This window comes from Xenopus laevis, chromosome 1S (genome assembly GCF_017654675.1).
Source record: "Xenopus laevis strain J_2021 chromosome 1S, Xenopus_laevis_v10.1, whole genome shotgun sequence".
Taxonomy (NCBI): domain Eukaryota; kingdom Metazoa; phylum Chordata; class Amphibia; order Anura; family Pipidae; genus Xenopus; species Xenopus laevis.
In genome coordinates this window covers 155294842-155320410 of record NC_054372.1, presented here as the reverse complement: position 1 = coordinate 155320410, position 25569 = coordinate 155294842, and the positions used below count along the sequence as shown (strand labels likewise).

At 37.4% G+C, this 25569-nt stretch overlaps 1 protein-coding gene across 1 annotated transcript in view; it reads left to right on the top strand.

Annotated features, from left to right (window-relative positions):
* LOC108707191 (chondroitin sulfate synthase 3) overlaps window positions 1-25569 on the top strand; it is a 169133-nt gene that overhangs the window by 11730 nt on the left and 131834 nt on the right. The window contains exon 2 of the mRNA XM_018244267.2: window positions 2423-2706. Within this exon, the coding sequence (XP_018099756.1) occupies window positions 2423-2706 (284 nt within the window). The remainder of the gene's footprint in view (window positions 1-2422; window positions 2707-25569) is intronic.

Sequence of the window (25569 nt, the reverse complement as noted above, 5' to 3'; positions counted from 1 at the left end):
ATGTTTGATTGCTTTATAAAATGTGTATCAATTTTAAAGCACAAGCAATAGTGGGTACGTACATAAATGACCCCTAATGTTTTATGGTCTATCTTGGTTTCCCGGAAATTACTCTATACCTTTAACCTTATACAATTTTTATTTCAGTATCAAATAAATGTATTGGTGTGCAGCCATGAGAAGGTGCTGAATGACATACAAACACATTCAATTGCCCAAGGCTTCAAAATATAATTCAAAGAGAAAAATGCATGAGGATTCAAATTACTAGGATAAATACATCCCTGAAATAATGTTGAAATTTCCCTTTTATAGTGTAGTTTGAGTTGCTAAGCATTTAATCAATAAAACATTTGCAAGCTATTCACTGTTTTGGTCACAAACATGTCCAGTTTAATTCACTAGGCATTTGTTCACAGCAAATATTTCAAATGTTTATATAAAGGAGGACTGGCAAATATTTAAAATACGCCGGCGCCATTAAATTATATTCATGTACTTCTTCTTATTGTGCGTATCTTGGATTACTGTTATTACTAGAGAATATACAGTTCTTCCAAAAATTATTGGCGGAATGGCTAAATAGATGGTTTAGCCCAAAGAAGAATTTATTAGTAAGATTGAAACACGTATTTGAGGCAGAATGTTGTCTGTTCAACAAGTAAAGCAAAGATAGGATTCCATAGGTTGGGAAAAAAATACATAGATAAACTAGTCAGTAATTTACTAGGATGACAGGCAAGACAAGGGGGATTCACTAAAGGGCTAAGTGGCTAACGCTTGTGACATTTGGGCAGAAATACCATCCGCAGGGACATGGTTAACTTACTAACAGACGTACGCGACAATTCGCTAGTGTATGGGACCGTCGCTAGTGTTCGTTCGCACATCGCACTTTATCACCAGGCGACTTTTTGCTGTAGCGAACGGGCGGAACTCCGCAAATTCACTAAGATGCAAATTTTACTCAATGTTACCTCTTTAGTCAGAGTTCCCTTCACCACCTTAGGCCAGGCAAACTGATAAAATGAATCTAGATCTTCCTCAATCTTATGTCGGTGACATCATATCCTGTTTGCTGGAAATGCATTTAAGTTGTAGAAACGCTGGCGACTTGTCCTTTTTTTAAGAGGGATTGAATGCAAAAGTCCTTTTTTGTGTTTTTTGAACATTTTATCACAAACATTTGAGGGACTCATGTGTCTTTATTCAGATTCCTTGGACATTTGTAATAATAAGTGGCCACTTCAAGCATTTGCACCATCTCTAATAAAGGGGTCCATATGACTTTAATGTACCCGCCCTATTCAAATTGACCTAAGAGTTTTGCTAGGCAGAAGCGATCGCTAGCATCATTTCGATTTGAAACGCTCGCACTGCCGAAGTAGCGCTAGCAAAAAGTCGCCAGCGTTCGGCGCCCAGGATGCAACTTCACATTTTAGTGAATTAGCGTAACTCATTTTCACTTGGTGAATTGGCACAAAGTGTGACGAAGTGTTCGTTGGTGACAATTGACCCTTTAGTGAATTTGCCCCAAGAAGAGAAAGACAAAAGGGATCTGTTAACAAGTTTAACACTTTACATACTGCTCTATTTAGTTAACATGATTTTCACAAGCTCCACAAATTAATTTAAAAAACAAATGAAAAACAAAGATCAAAAGAAAAGGAAAGAGAAAAAAAACCCTGAGAGGGTTCTCCAAAAAAATCAAAAAACTCAGCACCTTAAACCTGCCAAGATTTATATTTTTTTCATTGATTACTTATCTACTGTTCAATGTTCTGATATTTATTTTATCTTTTGCCTGATAAGGTTTATGGGTTCTAGGTAGTTAGGAAATCAGTGGAGTGATGTTTATAAAAAAATATATTTTTTTTCTTGAAATAATACAGTAGAACCCCCATTTTACTTTTTTTAGGGGGTCAGAAAAAATGGTGTAAAATCTGGCAAACTGTAAAATCAAGGAGATGCATTATGCACTTTATATTGGCGAGACCATAGAAAACAATGTAAAATCAAGGCATGTAAAATTGAGGTTTCACTATATTTGGAATTTTATTAAAAAATTTTTTATGGAGGCAGAGTGGCCAAGTTGGCCAGGCACCTTAGGCAATTGTGTGCAAATGTGTGTCTGCATGTGCGGTGATGCCATGGGGGGGGGGGGGTGCTATGATAAGCACCAGCAGGGGCAAGAGAGCCTGGACTAGGAGTAAGCAGAAGATGTAACTGCCCCCCCCATTCTTGTGACCTAGGCAGATACCACTTCTGCCAGCCCCTAGTTCTGGCCCTGCTGAAGGGGAAACCACCTGTCATTTGTTAATTTATTCAACAATGTACATGAAACTCTGATCCACACAAAGCAACTTCTCTTATTGCCTAATGCCTAATAAAAGTAAAAACATTGTTTACTGTATATCCACAGGTGAAAAACTGGAGGTATTTCTAAGATCACTTAACAGCAGCAAGCCTCTGTACTTGGGACAAACTGGACTTGGTAATATAGAAGAACTTGGAAAGCTTGGCCTTGAACCTGGAGAGAATTTTTGCATGGGAGGTCCAGGAATGATCTTCAGCAGAGAGGTATTAAGAAAGATGGTACCACACATTGGTGAATGTCTGCGGGAAATGTATACAACACATGAAGATGTGGAAGTTGGTCGATGTGTCCGGCGATTTGGTGGAACCCAGTGTGTCTGGTCATATGAGGTAATGGCAATTTTTCTTTACAGAGAGATATTATTAGTTGGGCATGGCTGTATATGTTGTGCTTTGTTGTATGAAGTTTTAAGAGGTTAAAGGGCTTGTTCACCTTTAAATTAACTTTTAGAATGATATAGAGGGTGATTTTCTGAGACAATTTGCAATTGGTTTTAATTTTATATTATTTGTGGTTATTTAGCTTTTTATTCAGCAGCTCTCCAGTTTGCAATTTCATCCATCTGGTTGCTAGGGACCAAATTACCCTAGCAACCATGCATTGATTTGAATAAGAGACTGGAATATGAATAGGAAAGACCTTAATAGAAAGATGAGTAATAAAAAGGAAATATATAATTTAAAAACTATAAAAAAATAAATAATGGCAACCATTTGAAATGTTGCTTAGAATTGACCAATCTATTACATACTAAAAGTTAGCTTAAAAGTGAACCAACCCTTTAATAAGTCTTTTTAGTTAAGTTAACAATAGTTCCATTAAGTGCTAACCAGTTTACTAAGTTTATAGTACAACAAAAAGTTTGTAGCTTTTGCAGACTCTCTTTTTGCACTCTTTTGCACTCTTAATCAAAAGAAAGGGCAAATGGGATCAATCATGAGAATATATAAGGGATACAGAAAGGAATGCATATGCCTTCTGACTTGGGGTTCACACCTTTAAAAATCACATATTGGTTATGAAAAAGTCAAATGCTTTCTAATGATACCAAAAAGGGCTACACTAAACCCACCTGTTATTCGGGATGGTTTCTGTGGGGCTGGAACATGCAATACCCCTCATATTTGGTATTTCCCATATATGAAATGAAGCATGCCCATAGTTTCATTATGATATTTGGCATTGGCAAGTACCAAACTGATATTACAGAAACTGACCTGGAATCAGCAACCATGTGCATTGTCAGATCAACGCTGCGACACCATCCGACAATGCATTCACTTACCTTATTTCCGTTGCATGCGATTTGACGCCTGTGTTTTTGCGCAGCGCGTCGGATCGCACAGAAAACGCCCGTGTAGTCCTACCCTTAAGGAGGACACACAAGAACATTTCTAAACCTTGTTAAAGTAACTAGGGGTTTGTATTTTATTCCCTTTTATTTTATTCACTGTTTGCAAATCCATATTTTTGTGTCTCCTTTGTAATATCTTTTGTATATAGATGCACTGTTTACTTTTGTAATATGAAATAGAAAATGTAATACTTTTTCCCTTCTTGTTCCAAGAACTCTTAATTATAAAAGTTTTTGTTAGTGTGAAATGAACTCTGTGTGTGCTGAAGGGGAAAGTTACCTGTTGACAGGCTAATTAACTAGTCAACTGCTAGTGGGAGAGAGTGTTTGAATATAATGTAACCCTTTGGTTACTGGTGTGCTTGTTGAATTAGTGGAAACTAACCCTGATTGTGGTGAGAGAGTGTTTGATACATTTACGTATCATATTAGGTCTTGGTCTACCTATTTTGTTAAGGATAGATGGCAGCAGCGAGTGAATTTTGTGGGTGTTGGTCAGTTAAGGGGCACCTTACATTAACCTAACCTGTGTTTAAAATGGGTTAGAGACTGTGTAACTAGTGATGAGCTACATTTTCACCAGGTTTTGCCGCAAAAAAGATGCCCATAGACTCCAATAGGGATGTAGCGAACCGCCGATAATGTGTTCGCGAACGCCGTTCGCGAACACCGGCAAAAAATGCGAACAGTTCGCGAACAGTTCGCGAACTTCGAACATCCGAAAATCGTTCGATTCGAACGATCGAAGGATTTTAATCGTTCGATCGAACGATTTTCGTTCGAATCGAACGAAAATCGTTCGATTTTAGCGACCGAATGGTCGAACGATTTTGACGCGAACGCCTACTGGCGAACGTCGCGCGACGTTCGCGAACTTGCGGCGGACGCGAACAGCCGATGTTCGCGCGAACAAGTTCGCCGCAGAACAGTCCGCGGCATCCCTAGACTCCAATGGGTCAAAAAAAAATAATGATCGCCCGTATACTTCAATGCCATTGGCAAAACAGGTCAGATTCGCCCATCAGTACACAGTTTAATCACTTGTAACCACACTCAGAGTCACCTGCAGCTTCAAAGTGCTGTTTTTGTGACACCTTGAATGATACAGGACAAGCTAATTAAAATAGCATATTATTCGTGGGGCATTGAGAACCAGAGTTAATATACAGAGGTTTATTTTCATTGTTTCTCACCTATATATATAAAACACCAGCTCCATAATATTGAGCCAAGTGCCACAAAGCATTCTGTACTAAGCAAGATATGGGCTAAATGAGTGGTATGACAAGGGGATGTTTTATCAATTTTCAGCATAGACTATTGACTGCTTTTATTCTTGTTTAACATGCTGCTGTCTGTGTTAAATTAGAGTAGTGGATGATCAAATACTAATTTAAGGATGGCACACAACTATTTTACAACTGCGAGTAGGGCTATGCAGTGGAATCTTTTAAAGGGACCTTAGCAGTTGCAGTTTGCTCCATTAAAGGGCAAGCTAAAGTACTGCAGCAACTGCACAGTTGGGGTCCTCAGATATTAACTTTATATTGCATGCAATAGTCTGCATCACAACTAAACTAGGATATAACCTGAAGTGTAGGTCAGAATACACTGCTGGGGATAAGGCAGTCCAAAATACACTGGCTCAAAGTGTATAGTTTTTTCACAGTTATTTTATTCTGGTTTTTTTTTTTTTTTTTGCATACCCTAATAAAATATAATTCTAATTTTCCAACTTTCCAATATACATTAATTAAAAGTTTTCAATGATTTTAAAGTTATTTGCCAATGTAATTGCATTTGAAGGAAATATTTGCTTGACCCCTTCTGCACTGCTGGTTCTGACTATTGAGGTTTTCTCCAGTCATGTATCCACTTCCCATAATACCTTGCATGCTTCTTCACAAGTCTCCCAATCAGCGTGCTTCTGCTGTACCTAAAAATAAAATAAAAATTATTTTAAAACCATAAAGAAAATTAATAGCAATTGCACATTGTCTTAAATATCTGCAGCTCATACCTTTTAGTAAAGAGGTTACTTACTAAAAATCAACTTTTTCTCACTCTGACCAAACTCCCAAACCTGGATGCCCTTAATTTACCAATGATTTTTCTCCAAAAAATCAGTGCGAAAAAAGAATCAAGTCACTTTGTAAAATTTTTCGAACTGACGTTCCAAAAACTCAGGAGTTGTCTACTGAAAAACTCAAATACTTTGGATTATTGAATGAAAACCAGTGCAAACTGCCTAAAACTATTGAGAATCCTGAAGGTCAAAAACATGTTCCAGGTGTTAAAGGGACCATCTGCCATTGACTTTACATGACTTAGGTTTTAGCAGGAGTATTTTCAGATTTGTAATTTTAGCAGCTCTGGAGAATAATAAATCTCAAAAAATTTGAGTTTTTTCCCCTCAAAAAATTCTGGGTTTTTTCCCTTTAAAACTCAACAAAAAAAATCCAGGTTCCATAAATAGCCCTCTAATTTTCAGGTGAATGAGCCCTTTAAAGTATATTAGCAAATTTGTTTACAATTATATGAGTATTACACATTATTACACATTATATGAGCATATTAATACACCCAAATATAAGCAGTGCCTGATGCTATTGATTGTAGAACAATTTGTTTCTCAGCTGTTCCATTTGAAACAGACAGTGCAGACTGGAAGCTCAGCATTTCTCCAGTGACATAGCTTGATTAAATATTGTGAATAGCCTGTCCTTGGTTTAAAATAAGTGTTGTTTGCTGTAGGGCATTACCTGCTAGCCAAGTATTTACTGCCATTGGCTGGGATTTCATTTTGACATTTAAAAAAAGGTTTACATTTAAACATCAGTTGTGCTCAGATGATCCAAACCTCTAACACTGCTACTCATCAATTCTATTTTGCAGTCTAACAACTGTTCTAAATGCAGCCTTTGCTTCAATAAAACTGTTGTAACTATCAGATGAAGTGTGGCATTTAAAAATACATTTCTTCTTTTATGGTGTTTGGCAGTAGCCGGATTAATGACATGTAGGGTCCCTAGGCTACATCTATACAGGCCCCCCTTCTAGGCTACTGCTGGGTCCAGATTTGTGCAGATCCAGGCACACTTGCACCTGAGCTCTCTTCGCTGGGTTTGGCACATGCCAGTAACATCACTCAATCTACACACATGCATGCACATACGCCTTTCCTTCCTTCTTCTTCCAGCAGGTGTGTCTGCCTGGACCCAGCAGTGCAAATAAAAAATAAAAAGCTAGATGGGCCTCTGATCACACTGGACCCCTAGGCTATAGCCTAGGGTAGCCGTGCATTAATCCACCCCTGTTTGGTGCCAATCATAAATATGTACGAACATCCTGAGCATTCTGGATAACAGGTCCCATACCTGTATTATCTAAGGCTCAACTGACGACAAGTGAGGATTTATTTACACAAAATGCACAAACACAAGTTTTAAGTTGATATATTGTAGGAGCAGGTCTGGAATGGGAGTCAAAATAGGCCCTGCCATTCCAAGTACAGAGAGGCCCACTCAGTCCCCCACCAGCCCACTAAATAGTCACTTTCTATGGCATAAAATATTTAAAAATTCACAATGACATTGCTTGCTAAATATAATTTTTGGTTTGTCCCATTAAAAAAACAGTTTGCTTCTAACTAAACATCTTTAGCATAGTGTAGAAAAGCAAACAGTGGCACAAAAAAGGACCAATGCAGCGATATTGCCTATTATCCCAGCCCCAACATGAGTAACAGCTGTAAAAATATCTGCCATCATTATTGTAAATGTCTGGGCTAGGACCTACAGATTTGGAAAACAAACAGAGCAGCTGGAATGAAGTGCATATTTCATACCTCTCCAACTTAATTCACATTCTTACTTTGCCAATTCAGTCTTTAGCTGAATAGCCTAATGTGGAGTCATGGAGTCCAAGGCCAGGTCTTGTACCACTTGCTATAAACACTGAGAAACCTGTAATTGCCATGCGCCTTAAAGGAGAAGGAAAGGTTAAAACTAAGTAAGCCTTATCAGAAAGGTCCATCTAAATATACCAGTAAACCCCCAAAGTAATGTTGCTCTGAGTCCCCTGTCAAAAGAAATACTGCATTTCTTTCCTTCTATTGGGTACACATGGGCTTCTGTATCAGACTTCCTGCCTTCAGCTTAAACCTCATTGCCCTGGGCAAGAGCATGCTCAGTTTGCTCCTCTCCGCCCACTTCTCCCTTCTCTACTGTAATCTGAGCCCAGAGCAGGGAGAGACTCAGGCAGGAAGTGATGTCACACCACATTAATACTGCAGCTCCTATTCTAAACAAACAGAGTTTCTAGAGCTTTTTACTCAGGTATGGTAAAACATTCTACAGAATAAATATAGCATTCTAGCTTGCACTATTGCAGCTAATCTATTGGCAATAAAATGCCTCTGTAGCTTTCCTTCTCCTTTAAGCCTGGTAGTAGTTACAAGACCCAGCACACAGCATGCTATCCACACAGCTTGCACTATTCGAAATTGGCTCCCATGTTGGCCTCAGCTTTAGAAACATCAAGGTTAAAGGACGGGGAGGATGGGGCAGTGGTGCTAAGATCTGTAAATTGCATGTGTGTATGCTATTTTTGTTTATTCAAATAATTGTTTCCATGTTTTTTCTCAATCAGTTTATTTGAAATGAAACAAAAGGTTTTTGTACAGCAGGTGTGGAGCTGTATTGGACACCCATGAAACCTTTATTAGATACTCAATGAATCGCCTTCATTAGGAGGGATAGAGTCGCTAGGGTATATATTCTAAATCTCTTCTATACACTCTATCTACGTCTTCTATAAATAAACTGAATAATACTGTCTTAAAACCTATATGTAAAAAAGTATGGAGGCTTTCATTTAATTTGCAGGGTTATTCTGTATTTACTTCATAATGCATTCATTGGAAGGATAGAAATAGCTTTTGTTTTCTTAGTATCAATGGAGCTATACCTTTTCAATTCAAATCAACGTATTCTTAAAATATTCATCCCAGATACAGAGTGGCTTATAGACTGTTCTAATAAATGTTACTGATAATTACCTTATATCTCTGTGTAGTCTACTGCCAGTAGCCTGGGTCTTTTTTACCTTTAGGTAAAGAACAACAAGAAGTTATTACACAGTGGGCTGCCAATATGTTAGGCAGAAAAAAAAATTGCACCCATCTGGGATCGTTATTACTAAGCACCGCACCACCATTTTACATATATTTCTCTATATCTCCTTTGCAGACTCCCAGACTTGTGCACAATACAGGTATGGGATCTTTAATCTGGAAACCCGCTATCCAAAAGTGTCCAAATTACAGAAAGGCTGTCTTTCATTGATGCCATTTTATCCAAACAATCCAAATTTTTAAAAATGGTTTCCTTTTTCTCTGTAATAACAAAACAGTACCTTGTACTTGATCCCAACTAAGATATAATTAATCCTTATGGGAACATTTAATGTTTACATGATTTTCTATTAGATTTTCTAGTTATCTGGAAACCCCAGGTCCCATAGCTATAGTAACTGTTTTTCAATTTTAATATGCTATGCATGTGCCAGCCTTAAAAAAAATCATAGTGTGTGGTGCTAGGTAAGATAAGGTAAGATTACACACCTGTTCAGTCTGGGGGGAGGGGGGGAGTATCATGATATAATACACTGGAGATTGCCTATGATGAGTGATGAGACCTGTCCCACTGTATAGGAAACAGCCAATTATATAGTTTTGTTTTTTTTAATCACACCCCTACAGCATTTGCCAAGGAAAATCTGTTGGCATGCCAGTCATTTATAGATGTACTTTACACTTAGCACTTTCTATGCTTCATTTATTTTTACTTTCTCGCATTCCATCCCGCTCACAGTGATTTACTGACCATTTAGCAGTTTGTCTTTCCTTTTTATCGCCTATGATCATTTCTGATTTCAAAATGGCCAAGATATATTTCTCTGTAAATGTCCTTTATTGTTCTCAGAAGCAGTATAGTTAGAGTTCTCTTCTTATCTCAATCTGCTTTAGCTGCCATCTTTCACAATTTTGCTCCCTCCCCAGTTAATTACTTCTGCCCTGCACATTACCTACATACCAACATCAATGCTGAACTCGCAATACTCTACATGTTCTGGACTCTCTGTCTTCTGTATAAACATTTGATTTGACCTATACAATAGCTCCCACACCAACAATTGATAAGACAGATATATTATGCTCCCTCTGTTAATTCAGCATCCTTCATGTAGAAACTCTTCCAACATTTGTCATTGTCCTTTAGCCCATAGCAGCCACTGGTAAGGTTCACGGGCGATCCTGGTCATTTTGGCGCTTGAAGCGGCCTTCCTTTTACCGCCCCCACCCCTCTCCATGGCACTCACCTTTTCAGCCCTGGAGGGGGTCGGGGCTGTCCACGTCGCGCTGGAGGAGTCAGGGGGGTCCACGTTGCTAGTGCAGAGAGCGCAATTGCGCTCTATACAGTAGAAGAGCCGAATTTCCAGGTTGAAAAACAGAGATTTGGCTCTCAGTTACCAGGAGCAGCATTTGTGTCAACCCTGGCAACCAGGGGGGCGCTGCTGCCTGAGGCGAGTGTCTCAACTCGCCTCATTGGTGGAGCGCCCCTGGTTAGGTTAAACTAGTGCAGTTCAAGTAAAGAAAGCTAACTCCTGATCTGATCTGAAAGCATGATATCCTGAATCCCTAATCTCTATCACTAATCCCTAATATCTAACAAACCACTAAAAATATAAACTGAATATACATTGCTCAGATGCCCTCTGTAAATCACTTTGTCTTTACATCTTCTTTCAGTTTTGCAGCATATTTTCGCAGCACGGGACTTGGCTAGGGTTGCCACCTTTTCCTATATTCTTGCCATTTTTTCCTATTAATAACATTGGCATCAAGCATAATTTTTACCAGCTAGGCCAGTGAAATACCGGCCTGATGGCAACCCTAGACTTGGCAGGCAACCAAACAAAAAAAAAAAATCACACATCCTGTTTCATTTGGATATCATTGATGGGATTGGCTAGCAAGCTTTAGCCAATAGGATTAGTGAAATGCAAATGAAGCCGGTAGATCCTCCAATTAAAAGCCCCTTACAGAACATTTTAGAGAGCTATATATTTACTGAATATATTATATCTATTTTTGCATTCTGAGGAATTGAACTAACTGTATGGTTTGGCACATCTTATAATTTTACAAGTTCTAATAGTGTAATGAGGTATAATTTCTATTTTTTTTTTTTTAATTTGGGCCTAAATGGCACTTGCCTAAGCAGACACTGACTTTTCAATCAATCTTGAAAGCTTTTTTTGTAAGGTTTATAACCAGGGCATGAGTGTATGATTATCCATTGATGATGATGCTCATAAGCAACTGTGAGTGCTAAACTAGAACTTCATCAACTGCAGCTGAATAAAAAAAGCACATTCCTGTTTAATCTTTCATTTGCATGCTATTTTAAAAACAGTGGAGAATATTTAAATCCATGCAGGGGGACAACTGAATATATGTCAGCATTTCAAATCAAATTCAAGCATACAGCAAGGGGCAATAAGTGATAGAGAAAGAAGACACTCTCGTGTATATGGAAGTACTGGAGCTAAAATGCACCTTTTTGACAGTTTAGTATCTGTCAGTGTTTTCTATGCGCTTTATATCTCTTTGCCATTTCTTTTATTTAAAGTTAGAGGTCAACATAATGTGCTCCATAGCTGATCCTGTTTCAAAGTATAAAGGCACTGTGTCTTTATATGGTAATGGAACTCAGAGGTGGAAAACCTGTATGGATCTACGAAGTCTCACATTTTTCTGGTTGAGTTTAAAGCAGAAAAAAAATCCAAATTTTTAGAGGAAAAAAAAACCTTGAATTTTTTGGAGATTTATTATGCTCCAAAACTGCTAAAAATCTGAATCTGAAAATAATTCAGCTAAAACCTGTTGAAGTCATGTAGAAGTCAATGGCAGATGGTCCCTTGGAACATGTTTTTTACCTTCAGGTTTCTTTCTTATATACACATATATACTGTATGTATGTGTATGTATATATAAGTATGTATATGATATATATGTATATATCATTTCAGTCCTCATTTTCCAATATGTAATAGCATTAATATATTAATGCTTAATTAAACAGCAAGAAGGAAAATATGCTTATGCAGCCAAAATAAATTTCCATATGTTCTCTCATAAGATCCCTACCCACTCTGGTGCATAATATAGACCATTAGGAGCTAAATACATGAAGGCTTGGAAGTATGCACACATGCTAAAAAGTATAAATATTTTTTAAGATGATTAGTACACTTATTTGAATATATATTGCTTTTTAGGGATTGCTTGTTATTAGGCATGAATCCCAGGAGTCAATGTTGTAGCAATAAAAAGAACAGAGGAGTCTCCATTGGGGACCGTGGAATCCTAGAGGCCCTTTATAACTGATGTCTCTTCCTTTATTCAGGCAGAAAAGTGGATATTTTGGTTAATCTCATAGTTGCAATGGGGTTTCTGAGAAAATAAACAAGGGTTAATTTACTCATGAAAGTGTAAAATGTAAAACTTCTCACAAATGTTACCTACAGTATTTTCCCTAGAATACCAGGCTAATAATATGGTGTCTGCAAAGTAAATTACACTAGAACCTGTAAACTGACAAACTGAAAACAAGTTGTGTTTTGTTGATTTCAATCTATTTGGCAATTGTGCCATTTCTGGCACTGTGAAATGCTATTTATTAGGTATTATTAGCGCCCGTGTCTCGTTTCTACTATAGAAGCGGACGTGCTGGCGTAATGACAGTGGCGCGCAATGACATGCAATGGTGCGAAAATCAAAACAGTATAAAAGGATCATTTGGGTTTCAAGACCTGGCCCGTTATAGGATCTTGTTCCTGTGGTTTTCGTGCTGTTAAGCTTCTGATTCTGTATTATTGATTCCTGTTGTGACCCCTGCCTGGCTATTTGACTATCCTGACTTCTGAATCCTGACCCTTGCCTGATACCGACTTCGATTCTGCTTAACCCTTCTGATTGACTTCCTGGTTTGACCCTTGCCTGCCTGACTATGTTTATTCTCTGCCTCCCCCGACCCGGCCTGATCTGACTACTCTATTGCCTAATGTCTTGTACCACAACCTTCTGCCCAAAGACTTTGCATTACAGTTGTGCCCCTCTGCCTTGCACCTCTCTTTATAAGACCTGACGGCATCAGAGTAGCTGAGGGCTCCTCCTGAGGCCAAAAGCGGCTGCTACAGGCAGAAGCATGAGCCGAGACCAGGGTGCTTGGCATCGGTTCTCGATTTTGGGTGCCAACTGTTACATTCTCATTATGAAGAAATTCAGTTTTTGGGCTGACGACCATTTTAAAGGATATTGTGCTAATGCTTTTATATAGATTTGTTAACTGTTCATTCAACCTGATGGATTTTTAGCCTATGCCAAAGGCCTGGGCCTAGGGTGGAAAAATATTAGATTAGATTGATTAGGGGCGATATGCCACCTAGCCGCTTTCTGAGGAGCACTGGGAATGCGTAGCTCCCCGATGCACCAGCGCATGCGATCCCCACTGATAATTTTCTCTCTAAATGTTTTTTATTGTTCTCAGAAGCAGTATAGTTAGAGTTCTCTTCTTATTTCAATCTGCTTTAGCTTCCATCTATTTCACTCCCTCCCCAGTAAATTACTTCTGCCCTGCACATCACCTACATGCCAACATCAATGTCATACTCGCAATACTCTACATGTTCTAGACTCTCTGCCTTCAGTATAAACATTTGATTTGACCTCTACAACAGCTCCCACACCAACAATTGATGAGACAGATACATTATTCTTCCTCTGTTAATTCAGCGTCCTTCATGTAGAAACTCTTACAACATTTGTCATTGTCCTTTAGCCCATAGCAGCCATTGGTAATTGGATAGGCTAATTTAGTGCAGTTCAAGTAAAGAAAGCTAATTCCTGATCTGAGCTGAAAGCATGATATCAGAGATCTAAAATCATCTTAAATCCAACAAACCACTAAAAATATAAAATGAATATACATTGCTCAGATGCTCTCTGTAAATCACTTTATCTTTACATCTTCTTTGACTTTAGCAGCATAATTTCACAGTACGGGACTTGGCAGGCAGCCAAACAAACACAACTTCCTTTTCCTGTTTCATTTGCATATCTTTGGGATTGGCTGCAAACTTTAGCCAATAAGATTAGTGAAATGCAAATGAAGCAGGAAAGGGGAGGCTCCCCAATGCACTGGCGCATGCGCCCGTGCGGGGGTGGGGGGTGTGACCGGGCGCTAGGACCGTGCGGCCTAGGGGCACCTGCGCAGGAAATCAGGTCCTGATTTTTAATAATAAAAGCTCTATGGCTATTATATAAAGCAAGTGAATGCATGGGTAAGCAATCCTTACCTAATGATCCACACTGATTTTATGTTGGAGAATTAGGTAAGCCCCTAATGAATACTCACAGTGATAGCATCTGCTAAATATATTCAGAAGAAAATAGTTAAAAAACCATTATGCTGAATAAGATTTCTCCCCGGAAACCTTAGTTATTACAGTCTGGAGAGCTGTACAGAGCAGGAAGTTATTTTCAGTGTTAGGATGACAGTTTTAGTCCTTGCCCAGGTGCAAATTTAAATTTCATTTTATGATTAACTCAGCACATGTACAATATAAAATGTTGTTGAACTTGGAAACAAAGTGGAAATGAATGGTGTGAATTAGTAGTAAGTAGGAATAGGCAACATTTGGCACTCAGCATGCTGAATCAATAGAGATAATGAGCATCAATTTCTAATAATCATAAAAAGAGTAGTAAAGCCAGGTTTGGGTGGAAAATGATTAGTTTAGGTTTGTTAAATTCAGTTTGAGATGGCAGGAAGACTAATGCAGGAAGAAACAGCTAGAGGACAAGGGTTGCAGGGGTTTAAAAACATATCTGGATATCATCTGCCTACAAATGTTATTTTAATCCAAATGAATGAATGGGGTCTTACAAAGAGTGAAAATACAGAACTACGAGGCTCCCCTACACACATTCTAAATCAGAAAGAGCAAATGTTTACACGAGATGAAACTATGTCCCCAGACCAAATATATGGGTTCAATGAGCACTGGCACCGGCAGGTGGTCAACAAAGCACAGAGAAACATTGTGTATGGACAATTTGCTCCTTCACCAGTATATATCTCGAGGAAGAATTATTTTAAGGATTAAAGATCTATTTTTAGCCACATGAGCTGTTCATATGCTGCCACTTGTTTCAAGGCGAACACCCCCATAGAAATGACAGCAAACTGGAGGATATCACCTCCAACTGGCCTTTGGCCGTGAACAGTTGTTGTAGGCCATAGAAGAATAGCAGGGCTCATAGTATTGAAAAGCTAAGTGTTAGATGCAAAAATGGACCCAGAATTGCTGAAGTCACACTTCTTATTCAATCAAGTACTTGCAGTCATATTTTGGCTCTGCCTCATTGTGCAAGCTGAAACTGCTTTATAGAGCAAGATATCCATGCGCTTTACTACACAGGGATAAGGTATACATTGGCATCATAGAAAGAAAGGCTTATCGTATCAACAGTTTGGTATTTTTGCAAAATGTGTCACAATCTGTAAAGATAGCTAGGTTAAAATAATGTACCTCTACCATCACAGTAACATATAAGAAAATGTTATTCCTGGAAAATACTCAAATGTGCCTCAATATTTTCACCTCAAAGTAAATACTTTAGTTGTTTGAAATGATTTATTAGGTGCCAACTAAAGGTCCATCATTGTGCAATGTAAGTGATGGATTTTGTTATAAGAACACCCATTAAGCATACTAACATCTTATCATACAAATAATCGAATAAAAAATGTTTTTAATGTATAAAAAGTGATGGGAAATGGTCCTGAAAATGCACGTGTCCTATGAAGTATTATGATCCATTGAGTTGCTACACTATAGCTGTAGTTTGGTGATTTAGAAGCCAAGCATATAGCTGGTTCATTCACAGATGAAATTATCACTACAGATGGCTGTCGGTGATGGATATTAAGCTTGCCCCATTAAAGCAAATACGCTGTGTCAATTTAGAGATCAACTTAAAAGAGGGACCTACACTGTGACCTTTAACAGATTGTGGAAGACATATTTTCTAGCCCCACTGATTGGTAGGCTTGTTTGTGTTTGCATCTGCTTTAGATATCACATTTGAAAGAGGAAACTAAAATGTGGAATAGATGTCTGAAGCGATATTGTAGAGCAAATGTATGCTCTGCAATAATCAATGTTAAACTTGTTTATACAGTAGGTGAGCATTCTGGTAGTTTCTTCACCTGTCAGACTAATTGTGATTGCTGCAAATAATCAAGTTTTGCATGAGAAAAGTTCTTGCATTTTTCATAACCAACAAAAGATTAAGATTTCAGACTTGCAGGAACAACTATAAACCACAAAGAGTATGACAGTAATTGTCACAACTGATATTTACTTTTGCTTTGTTCAAAAAAGGAGGTAGTTTGAAATGATAAGATAGTAAAGGGGGTATTTGCAAGGATTTACAACATAGCATATCATTTCAAACGTCACTCCGCTAATTGTAGAGACAGATTGTAATCATATTAAACCCTCAAGATAGCAGTGCATATGCGGACATATATTTCCCAGCCTTGGAAAGTGACCTATACTGCCCCAGTCAACTAACCAGGTCCCAGTTATGCCATATCAGTTGAGTAACTAGGCAACGTGCCCATTAAAACACAGCCATATGGAATTTCCTCTGTGTATAATAACAATAGGAGAGTCTATGACTCAAGGGATAAGGCTAGTATTACTGTATACAGTAGATCATAAAGCTGTAAATCTCTTATGATTTGTCTTATATGGGACTTCTCTCAGTGAATAATCCCAGCTGGAGAGTATGTGGCTCTAGGGATAAGGTGCTTGTATTACAGATCTTAAAGCTGAAACTCTTTCTTATGACTTCTCATTAGGGACATTCCCCAATATTTAATCACAGCTGGAGAGTCTCCCGGTGTGTGTCTAGCCTTATACTTACAGAAGGAGCTTTGTTTGTAAAATATCCGCTTCCTCTGCATTAAAAAAACATTTTCAAGGATGATTTGCCTGATTTAACTGTGTTCCAGTTACAGTAGGATATTAAAATCCATCAGATGTAAGCTCTTTATAGTAGGAATATTTTATCTGAATGTGAAAAGGGATGTAACATCTATTTGCAGCTGCTTATTCTTTCCAGACACTAATCATTATCATTTGGCTGCTTTATCTTTTGCTATGACATTTGATTTATAAACATATAATATATAAACCAGTTGGTTTACAAAACCTTAAGAAATTATGCACATCTTGATTATTCTGCATGCTGCCCTTTAAATGAGCTAATAATTAAGATGAATACGATCAAAAACAGCAATAACACATTTATTTATATTGATGTAATTGTTACTACAAAGTTTGGGAGCTTCATATCATAATTAAAAATACATAAAGCACACAAAATAATTGGTTACCCATGATCATGATACTGGTATGCCTGCTTAATAGAGCAAGCTATAGACTGAGCTATAAATGGCACATGTAAATTAATCAAAGTTAAAAAATCATTATCTATCCGCTAAAATATGTCCCACTTAGTTGCCCAGGACATTGAAGGCACATTAAGGGGATTGTCTTAGTCTAGCTAAATACTGAACATTTAGCTGAATCTAAAACCAGCAAAAAGTGCTGAGATTTGACTGAATACTGAATTTCATCCATTTGGGGTGCAAAATTGCACCCTTTAGCTGATACTTAGCTGATACCTAGTGCAATGTCTTCTGTAGTCTGCACTGCACTTTCCATCTTGTGTTTGATTTTAATCGATATGTAAGGGGCTCTAGTGTCAGACTGGCACACCAGGGGCCCACCAAAAATTTTAGACCCGGGCTGTAACAGGGGCACCCATGACTAATGCGTCACCCATTACTACTAGATGTTCAGGTGGAGGCCTTTATTGCCCCAAAGAAGTCACGGTCACAATAAGTAAGGTTGAATCAAACTTCTTTTATTGCAGGGCACAGCATGCAACTCAGACCAGGGCTCAGGTTGCCCACAAGGGTATTCTTTATACAATATCAGTTACTCACATACACCACAGTGTTCTCCCCTCTGAAGCCTCCAGGACCCTTTGCATATAAGATGTACTCGCAGGAGTGTCATTAGCTGTCATGGGGCTCCCACGCCAAGAGACTATCACCCCTGATCTCTGCTGTGCCCTCACATATAACACCCAAGCTTCCCACATAGGCTCTTCTCTAACCTACTCCTGAATGCTCACTTCCCTATTCTGGTATACAATCACCTTCAGGGCACTAACCCCAACCTACTATACCTTGTTTGGACAACAGGCTGTCCGTGCTTGCTAGCCCTCTCTTTCACTTGCCCCTGATATCCACTAGCTAGCCCTACAGCATCAACCTTCAGTCTGCTGCTGCTAGTTTGATGCTATAGGCCAAAAAAAGGGCCTCAGCAAGGCACTGTCTGATATAGGTTAATAGGTGGACATAGCGCCATCTGCTGACTGCACTACAGTATAGCTTACGGTAACTCTTTACATAAAAATAAATTCATTTGTACTCCTTTACAGGCCCACTCTCTGTACTATTCTCTTCCTCTTCTCACTCAACCTCTATTCTGCTAGTCTCTTTTCTTTACATACTATAATTTATTATTCCATCTATTTGTACTCATAGAAAATAGGGATGGCCATGAAATAGGCGAAATGTTTAGAAGCAGGAGGGCCCACTGACACCTGGGCCTACTGTGAGTTTTCCTGGTATCCCTGTGAACCAGTCCAACACTGATGGGCTCCACAGCACCTTGCACTGTATTTATAGCAAAAGTGCAAGTGCTTTGTTAATGTGCTAAGATTCCATTTAGTAGCATACAATTCAAATATATAAGCACTTGTGTAAAAATTACATTAAACTGTGAAAGTGTTCATTAGAGAACATGTTGATTTTAATTTTTTTTGGGAGGGGGTTATGTGTCCTTTCACCTTTTCACTGCCGGGGATGTAGAATCTACATTGCTTGCAAAAAAATACAGCGTGTCAGTGCATTGCTAGGAAACATTCCCACCATGAAAGGGTTAAAGTACCTATTGTTTTATTCATACACATCACTACCTTCTAATATAACCCTCTCTTTATATTTAGCTAGCTAACCATTGTTGTTACATGTTGTGTAATTTAATGTATAGAGTTTTTGTAGCCACAAATTTGCAGCAGAGTAGTAACCATTATTTTAAATGCTTGCTATGGGGTACTATAATAAAGCGCATTCCCTACAATGGTACAGTACTTCATAAGGCAATATTTTGTTAAATAATAAAAAAAGTGGTTGGTGCAGCAGTTAATTGTTCTGTTATCTATTTTCCACCTTTTCAGCAAGGCTGTATTAAAAATGCAATGTAGAGGTGAAGAAAAGATTGATTATAGAACTCCTTAAGAAATGTCAGGTGTGGTCATTTTATTCCATATATTTAATCAATAAAAGTTGTTGTAAAGGAATAAAACACTGGCTTACTAAATAGACTTTCTTTATTCAATAAATTATGTAATTAATGTGTTCTACAAAGGAGATGAACAAAATCTGTGAAAGCAGGGCTAAAAGTGAAGGAGGCAATGATCGATTTCATTTCATTTTATTCCAGTGTTGTTTCCAATCAATAGCAGTAACAGTTGGCAGCTAGAGTACTATTTCACCCTTACAGGAAATGCATCTACAACAGAAATTCGATTTATACCTATTTCATAAAAACATCTAAAGCAGACAACCAAGGGTTACACTTTTTTGTAGTTTGAAAGTTTGTATGTATTTTATACATAATAAGATAAAGAAGACTACCATATTATATATAATTTTATGTCATATTGTTCACTGTCATAGATAAGAGTCATCTTTCTCATCTATAAAAATAAGAGAGCACTGCTGGTACAATCTCTCTCTTATCTATCTTGTAGACATTAGTTTATCTCACTTTCTGCCTCTTTTTATCAACATATCATTTGGTTCTTGGTAAAGTTTAAACAATGAACCATCACAAAGAGATAAGTAAATTGATAGACAGACATTTATTAAATGATTTAACTTTTTGCGTTATCATTGGAACCTTTAAGCACATAATGAAGGATACACCATTGATGAATATATTGAACATCAAGAACCATTTTTTCAAGTTTACAAGACCTATTACCCATAATGCTTGTGACTGGGCATAAAACTTTTACTTAGATCAATAAGTAACACGTGCATATATAAGATACTCCCACCTCACCATCCAAAATGAAGAAGGCTGCACGGTCCCAATCACTAAATGTTGCTCCCCAAAAAATGGACAGTAGCATATAATCTGGAGACTTACATTTAATTGGCTCCTCATTTAAAAACAGGCAAATAGGTCCAAGGCCTTATGCATTTTGGGTGCCTATTACTAAGGGAGAAATGCATGAAATGCATATGGCCTTTTCTCTCTTTGCCTGTTTTTTAATGTGGAGCCAATAAAGATGAACGTTGTGTGCTGCTGTCAGTTTTTGTGAAGCAACATTGTTTTATTTGGATCACCATACTTTTAGTTTACTAAAAACACTGCAATTAGAAAACCCAGTAACATTTTTTTCCCCAGCAAGGATGTAAACAGTGTAGTTACCATTATATACAAAGTATTATGACTATGACCGCTGGTTTGAACGAGGCGTGAAAGAGGCGATTCATGTCAAGGTGGAGAGACCATCTCTGAACAGAGGTGGGGGCCTTCGACACCACCTGTCTGCTACATACAATGCTGTTCTAACATCTGTACCCTGGCGGTTTCAGAACACTTCACACATCCATTCATGTAACTCTCACAAGTAACACCTGTATCTAGGAGTTGCATGACACATTGGATAATCCTATCACAACTACACAGAATCAACACCTCTGTGAGTTTCTTCAGATGTCACCTTTTTGAAGAGTTACAATGTACCATTGTGATTGGATTAGTGGAACAGTTTATATGCCGAGAACTTCCTACACCAGTCAGTTGAAGTGAAGAAGCTGCTCGGATGAGTAGTGAAACGTCTTCATTGATTACTCAGCAAGTCCAGTTGTTTTTAGATTGACCTATACTAGATATACAAAGTATTGTTTTAATATTATGATAGAAAATAATTAAAACAAAACAAGAATTATATACTTAATGATTTTTTGGATAATGGTTTCTGGATAAATCATTCATAATGAAAAATACATCTCTTATTTGTCACAGTACTTGCAGTACTATAGAATTCAAGTAGCTATGTAAAAAACAGTTAGTTGAGGGTGTCCAATTACATATAATGCAAAATATACAGCTGAACTGACATGCATGGAACAGAAAATGCATCATTTTTGTGGATCCTGTTGAAACGATGTGAGAAAACTCACTTGCAGTTGATAAATTATCACAATTAATTACTGTGGGAAACTTGAAAATGCCCCCCAAAAAATGTAAGAAAAATGGTAGGCAGAAAAGCTTAGGTATACAATTTGAGTTCTTTTTAAACAAAATTAGAAAATTCTATATTTTTTAATATTAGTAATGTTTTATGTAGTCCAGAATGCATCTTGTAAAAATTACTCTTTGTTACATGGTAATGTATGGTCTCCTAGATAATGTTTCATTTTATTTCTTATTCACAAGAGCATGGCTGTTTAATTTAATTTCTCATTCACTTGAGTATTGCTGTAGCTTTGCAAACCAGTTGATGTTAGCTTAAAAGGAACGCCAGGCTTATAAACATTTCCAGGAAATCCCAGCCTGTCTTGTGTGAACACTACGTTCAAGAAGCTCTCTTGGTTTCAAAGAATGTTTTTTCCTTGTCATAAAGTCCTGTGCATTTAGAAAAAAAAATCAATATTGCTTATTTTATTGTTACATTAACAAACCAAACAGAGTCAGATATCTCCTTTTACAAGTGGTAGCTTGTTCCACGGATGCAACCAGTAAAATAAATAAAGTCGACATCTTTCCAGCCATGAATTAAGAAATTATACTGTGTTTTTGCCTTATACATGACTGTCCTCTTATATCAAGCTTCTTCTGAATTTGAAGAAGCTAAGAGATAACAGGGTGGAGTCATAAGGACATGGGAAGCTGCCACCGGCAGTGCCACAAAACTGCTGTGAAAAAAATTAAACCTGGGATGGATCCTGGGAGGAAAGATATATAGACTCTTTCTTTTATATATATAGACATAAAGACTTAAATATAGAGAGAGGTGAACAGTTGGCAATGACTCAAGCAGAAGGACTAAAGAATTGTAGGAAACATAGGGCATTTCTTTACCTTATTACATCTGCCAACATCCCTTTAGAAGCTGATTACATTCCACAACATATTGTGAAAGGGATGGATGACATCAGGTACTCCACATCTGTTGTTATAATTACAGAGAAAACACAAATATTTTTTAAAAATTAGAACTATATGTTTAACATTTTTCCTGGATAACAAATTAGAGATTCCATACCTGTACTGCAAATACTATTTATTAATACATTGAAATAGTATTTATTTAATACATTGATGGGGTATTCTAGTTTATATTAGACATCATAACCCCACTGATGGCTTCCTTCAAGCCCAGGCTGGCAATTAGATTATGGGGCTGTTTTGGCTTCTATGTACTTGAAATATCAAGGCCTTTTTTTGAATTCCAGTCCAATCCTGGCTTCTTTCTACAATGTTTAGAGCCTTTGCATCCAGTGATTAATTACATTGCATGTTAAATACAATAGCATAATGCAGACTATTTTAATATTAATATTTAGAAGTAATGAGTCTGGTTAAAATATACAAATGATTAAGAGCAACTCCAAATAGTATATGGCAGAATGCTGGTTAAATAAACAAAAGTGATAGTACAGGATGCTTTTAAAACGTCAGTGCTTACCAGGCACGTGAAAAAGCTTTTTTTAGTGAGACATGTCTGTGTTATCATAGTCTTAATTATTTACATTTTCTAGCACTCTTATAATTCTACCACTCATATTATCAGTGATTTTATTGATTGCATCGGATTGTATCTCACCTTTTTAGGTTATTCAGAAGCCTTTAAGGTAGTTATCTCTAACCAGTGGCTTGTGTGCAACACGTTCTCACCAACCCCTTGGGTGTTGCTCCCAGTGACCTCAAAGAGGTGCTTTTTTATCAATGTCTGGCATGAAGGCAAGTTTTGGTTGCATAAACACCATGGAGCACATTTACTAAGGGTCAAATTTCAAAGTCAAGAAACTTCGAAATTCAACCATCGAATTTGATACTTCGATAGTCAAAGTATTTTTTTGGATCGAAAATGGATGTTTTCGATCAAAGTAAAAATCATTAAATCGATCGATTAATTCATTTGAAGCGAATGATTCTACAAAAAAATACTTAGACTACTCAAAACTTAGCCAAAGTTTATAGGAGGTCCCCCATAGGCTAAACAGCAATTTGGCAGGTTTAAGGTGGCGAAGTGTCGAAGTTTTTTAAAGAGACAGTACTTCGATTTTCGAAGTCTAAGTTTTTTTCAATTCAAATCGAATTTTGGTCTATTCGATGGTTGAAGTACCCAAAAATTACTTAGAAATTTTAAGTTTTTGAATTCGGAAATTCACTTTGGCCTTTAGTAAATGGGCCCCTATGTGTACTGCCAAACAGAAACTCTTGTAGGCTGACAGTTCATATAGGGGCTGCCAATCACAGTCCTTATTTGACATCCCCAGGAGCTTTTTGCATGCTTATTTTGCTCTCCAAGTTTTTTTTATATTTGAATGTTGTTCACCAGTAAAAAAAGATTGTGGGCCCCTGCTTTAGGGCCTGTCAATATCTATGAATAAAATTATAGGAAGCATGGATTTTATATGTAAATGGACAAGCTTACCGTTTACCGCGGTGGCTCCAGGTGCTCCTGCCCCAGACGTTGAGCAATGGGGAGCAACACACAGAAACCTTTAACAATGGGCAGGCACCACTCCGGAACACCAAAGTCAGTCAGTAGAATCCAGGAGCCCAAATGTTTAAACAGTAGAAAAAAACTTTATTTTACATTATGTATAAAGGATAAAAGGGATAAAAGCTTTTATTCTTTATACATAATGTAAAATAAAGATTAAGATTTAAACACTTGGGCTCCTGGATTCTACTGACTGACTGACTTTGGTGTTCCTGAGTGGTGCCTGCCCGTTTTTCAAGGTTAATACCTGTCAATATCTACATTTATTCTTATTTATTTACTAATTATTTTTATTTATCATAAATCAGTTTGTTTGTTTAGGACCCTTCAAGCTTGCAGTCCTAGATGAAACTAGTTTTCTCAAGAGTTTCGATATAGGGGAGTGTTAGTGGCTGCAGCTTGCAGTGGTATTTCTCTAAATTTATCACAATTTATCACAGTATGAATTAAGTCCCATACCCTATTATATTCTAGTACATTTCCTCCCTTTTATGAAATATTTCTAAGCTCTTCCATTGTTTTTTCATTTTCTGTAATATCAGTACAGCATTGCTAACAAAGAGAAACCACTGTGAAATGGATCATATTTGCTGCAACATGGATTGCTTTACAGGGTTCATGTGGATGACTGCAGATATTCTGGGGGTGACTTTGAATGTGTATCAATCAAGAGTTCAGACAGGGTCACTTGGGAGAGACGTGTCTAATGTGCTGTTACTGATTTTGCTAGGTAGCACAGTGAGACTTTTCTGTTGGTTTTACTTTTTCCAGCTATTCTTGGCACTCAATATAAATTGGCGCATATCCAGTCTGAATGATGTGAGCCTGGATTAGACCAGGGATAACCAGAATTTTTTTTTAAAGAGCAGGATTTGTAAGCTTAACTAATGTGAGCACAATGCAAGCTTGGATCAAGATGTAATTATAATGATCTTTAGAATCTAGACGCCTGCTGTCAAGTATATACAATGTTTGTTTTGTGTATGTTTTGCTTAATTTCCTTAGAAAATTATAGCCATTAATAAAAACATGCACAGCTTTGTAATGTCTGCTGAAGATGTTTAAAATCTAAGATCATTTTTCTCAGATTGTCTGTTACAGCTGTGGAGTATTTTCCCCAAAACTATTTCACCATTACAGTAATAAAATACCACACATCATCTTCTTATCCAGTAATGTATGGTTTTTGTTAACGGTAATTTGACTGTGTAGCAATTTTTTGCAGTCCATTACTAATTGTGATAAAATGCAGGGCTTGTCAACCCTCTGCCTTTCCATGTATAAGATTACTCTGCTGTGGCTTATAAATTTTATTTGGAATGCTATCCATAAAGGAGATCTAAACCCTAAAAATGAATAGGGCTAGAAATGCTATATTTAATAAACTGAATTTATAGCAGGAATGGTTCAGTTGAGCACAGAGGAGTTCCCCATTTTGGATTATGTTAGGAGTGCCAGTGCACATGTTCAGTGTGCTATAGGCTGCAGTGTGTTATAGGCTGCTGTTGATTAGCTAAGTTTAAGGGTCATAGCAAATCATTAAATAAAACATGAGGTTTGCCTGTCATAGAAGCTGATGCTATAGGACTATTTATCAAATTGTGATGATAAATGGACGTGTTTCTGAGCTACAATGTAATATGAATCTGAATTACTTTGTGATTTTATATTATAAATATAAACTGAGATTAGCACAGAGCATGTAACGGAAATCTGCAGAAAATAAAATGGGAAGGTACAGGAGGCATATTTGGAGGCAAATGTCTTCTCGTTAAAGTGCTGTGATTGCCTTGAGCTGGAACAGAAGGCCAAAAACAC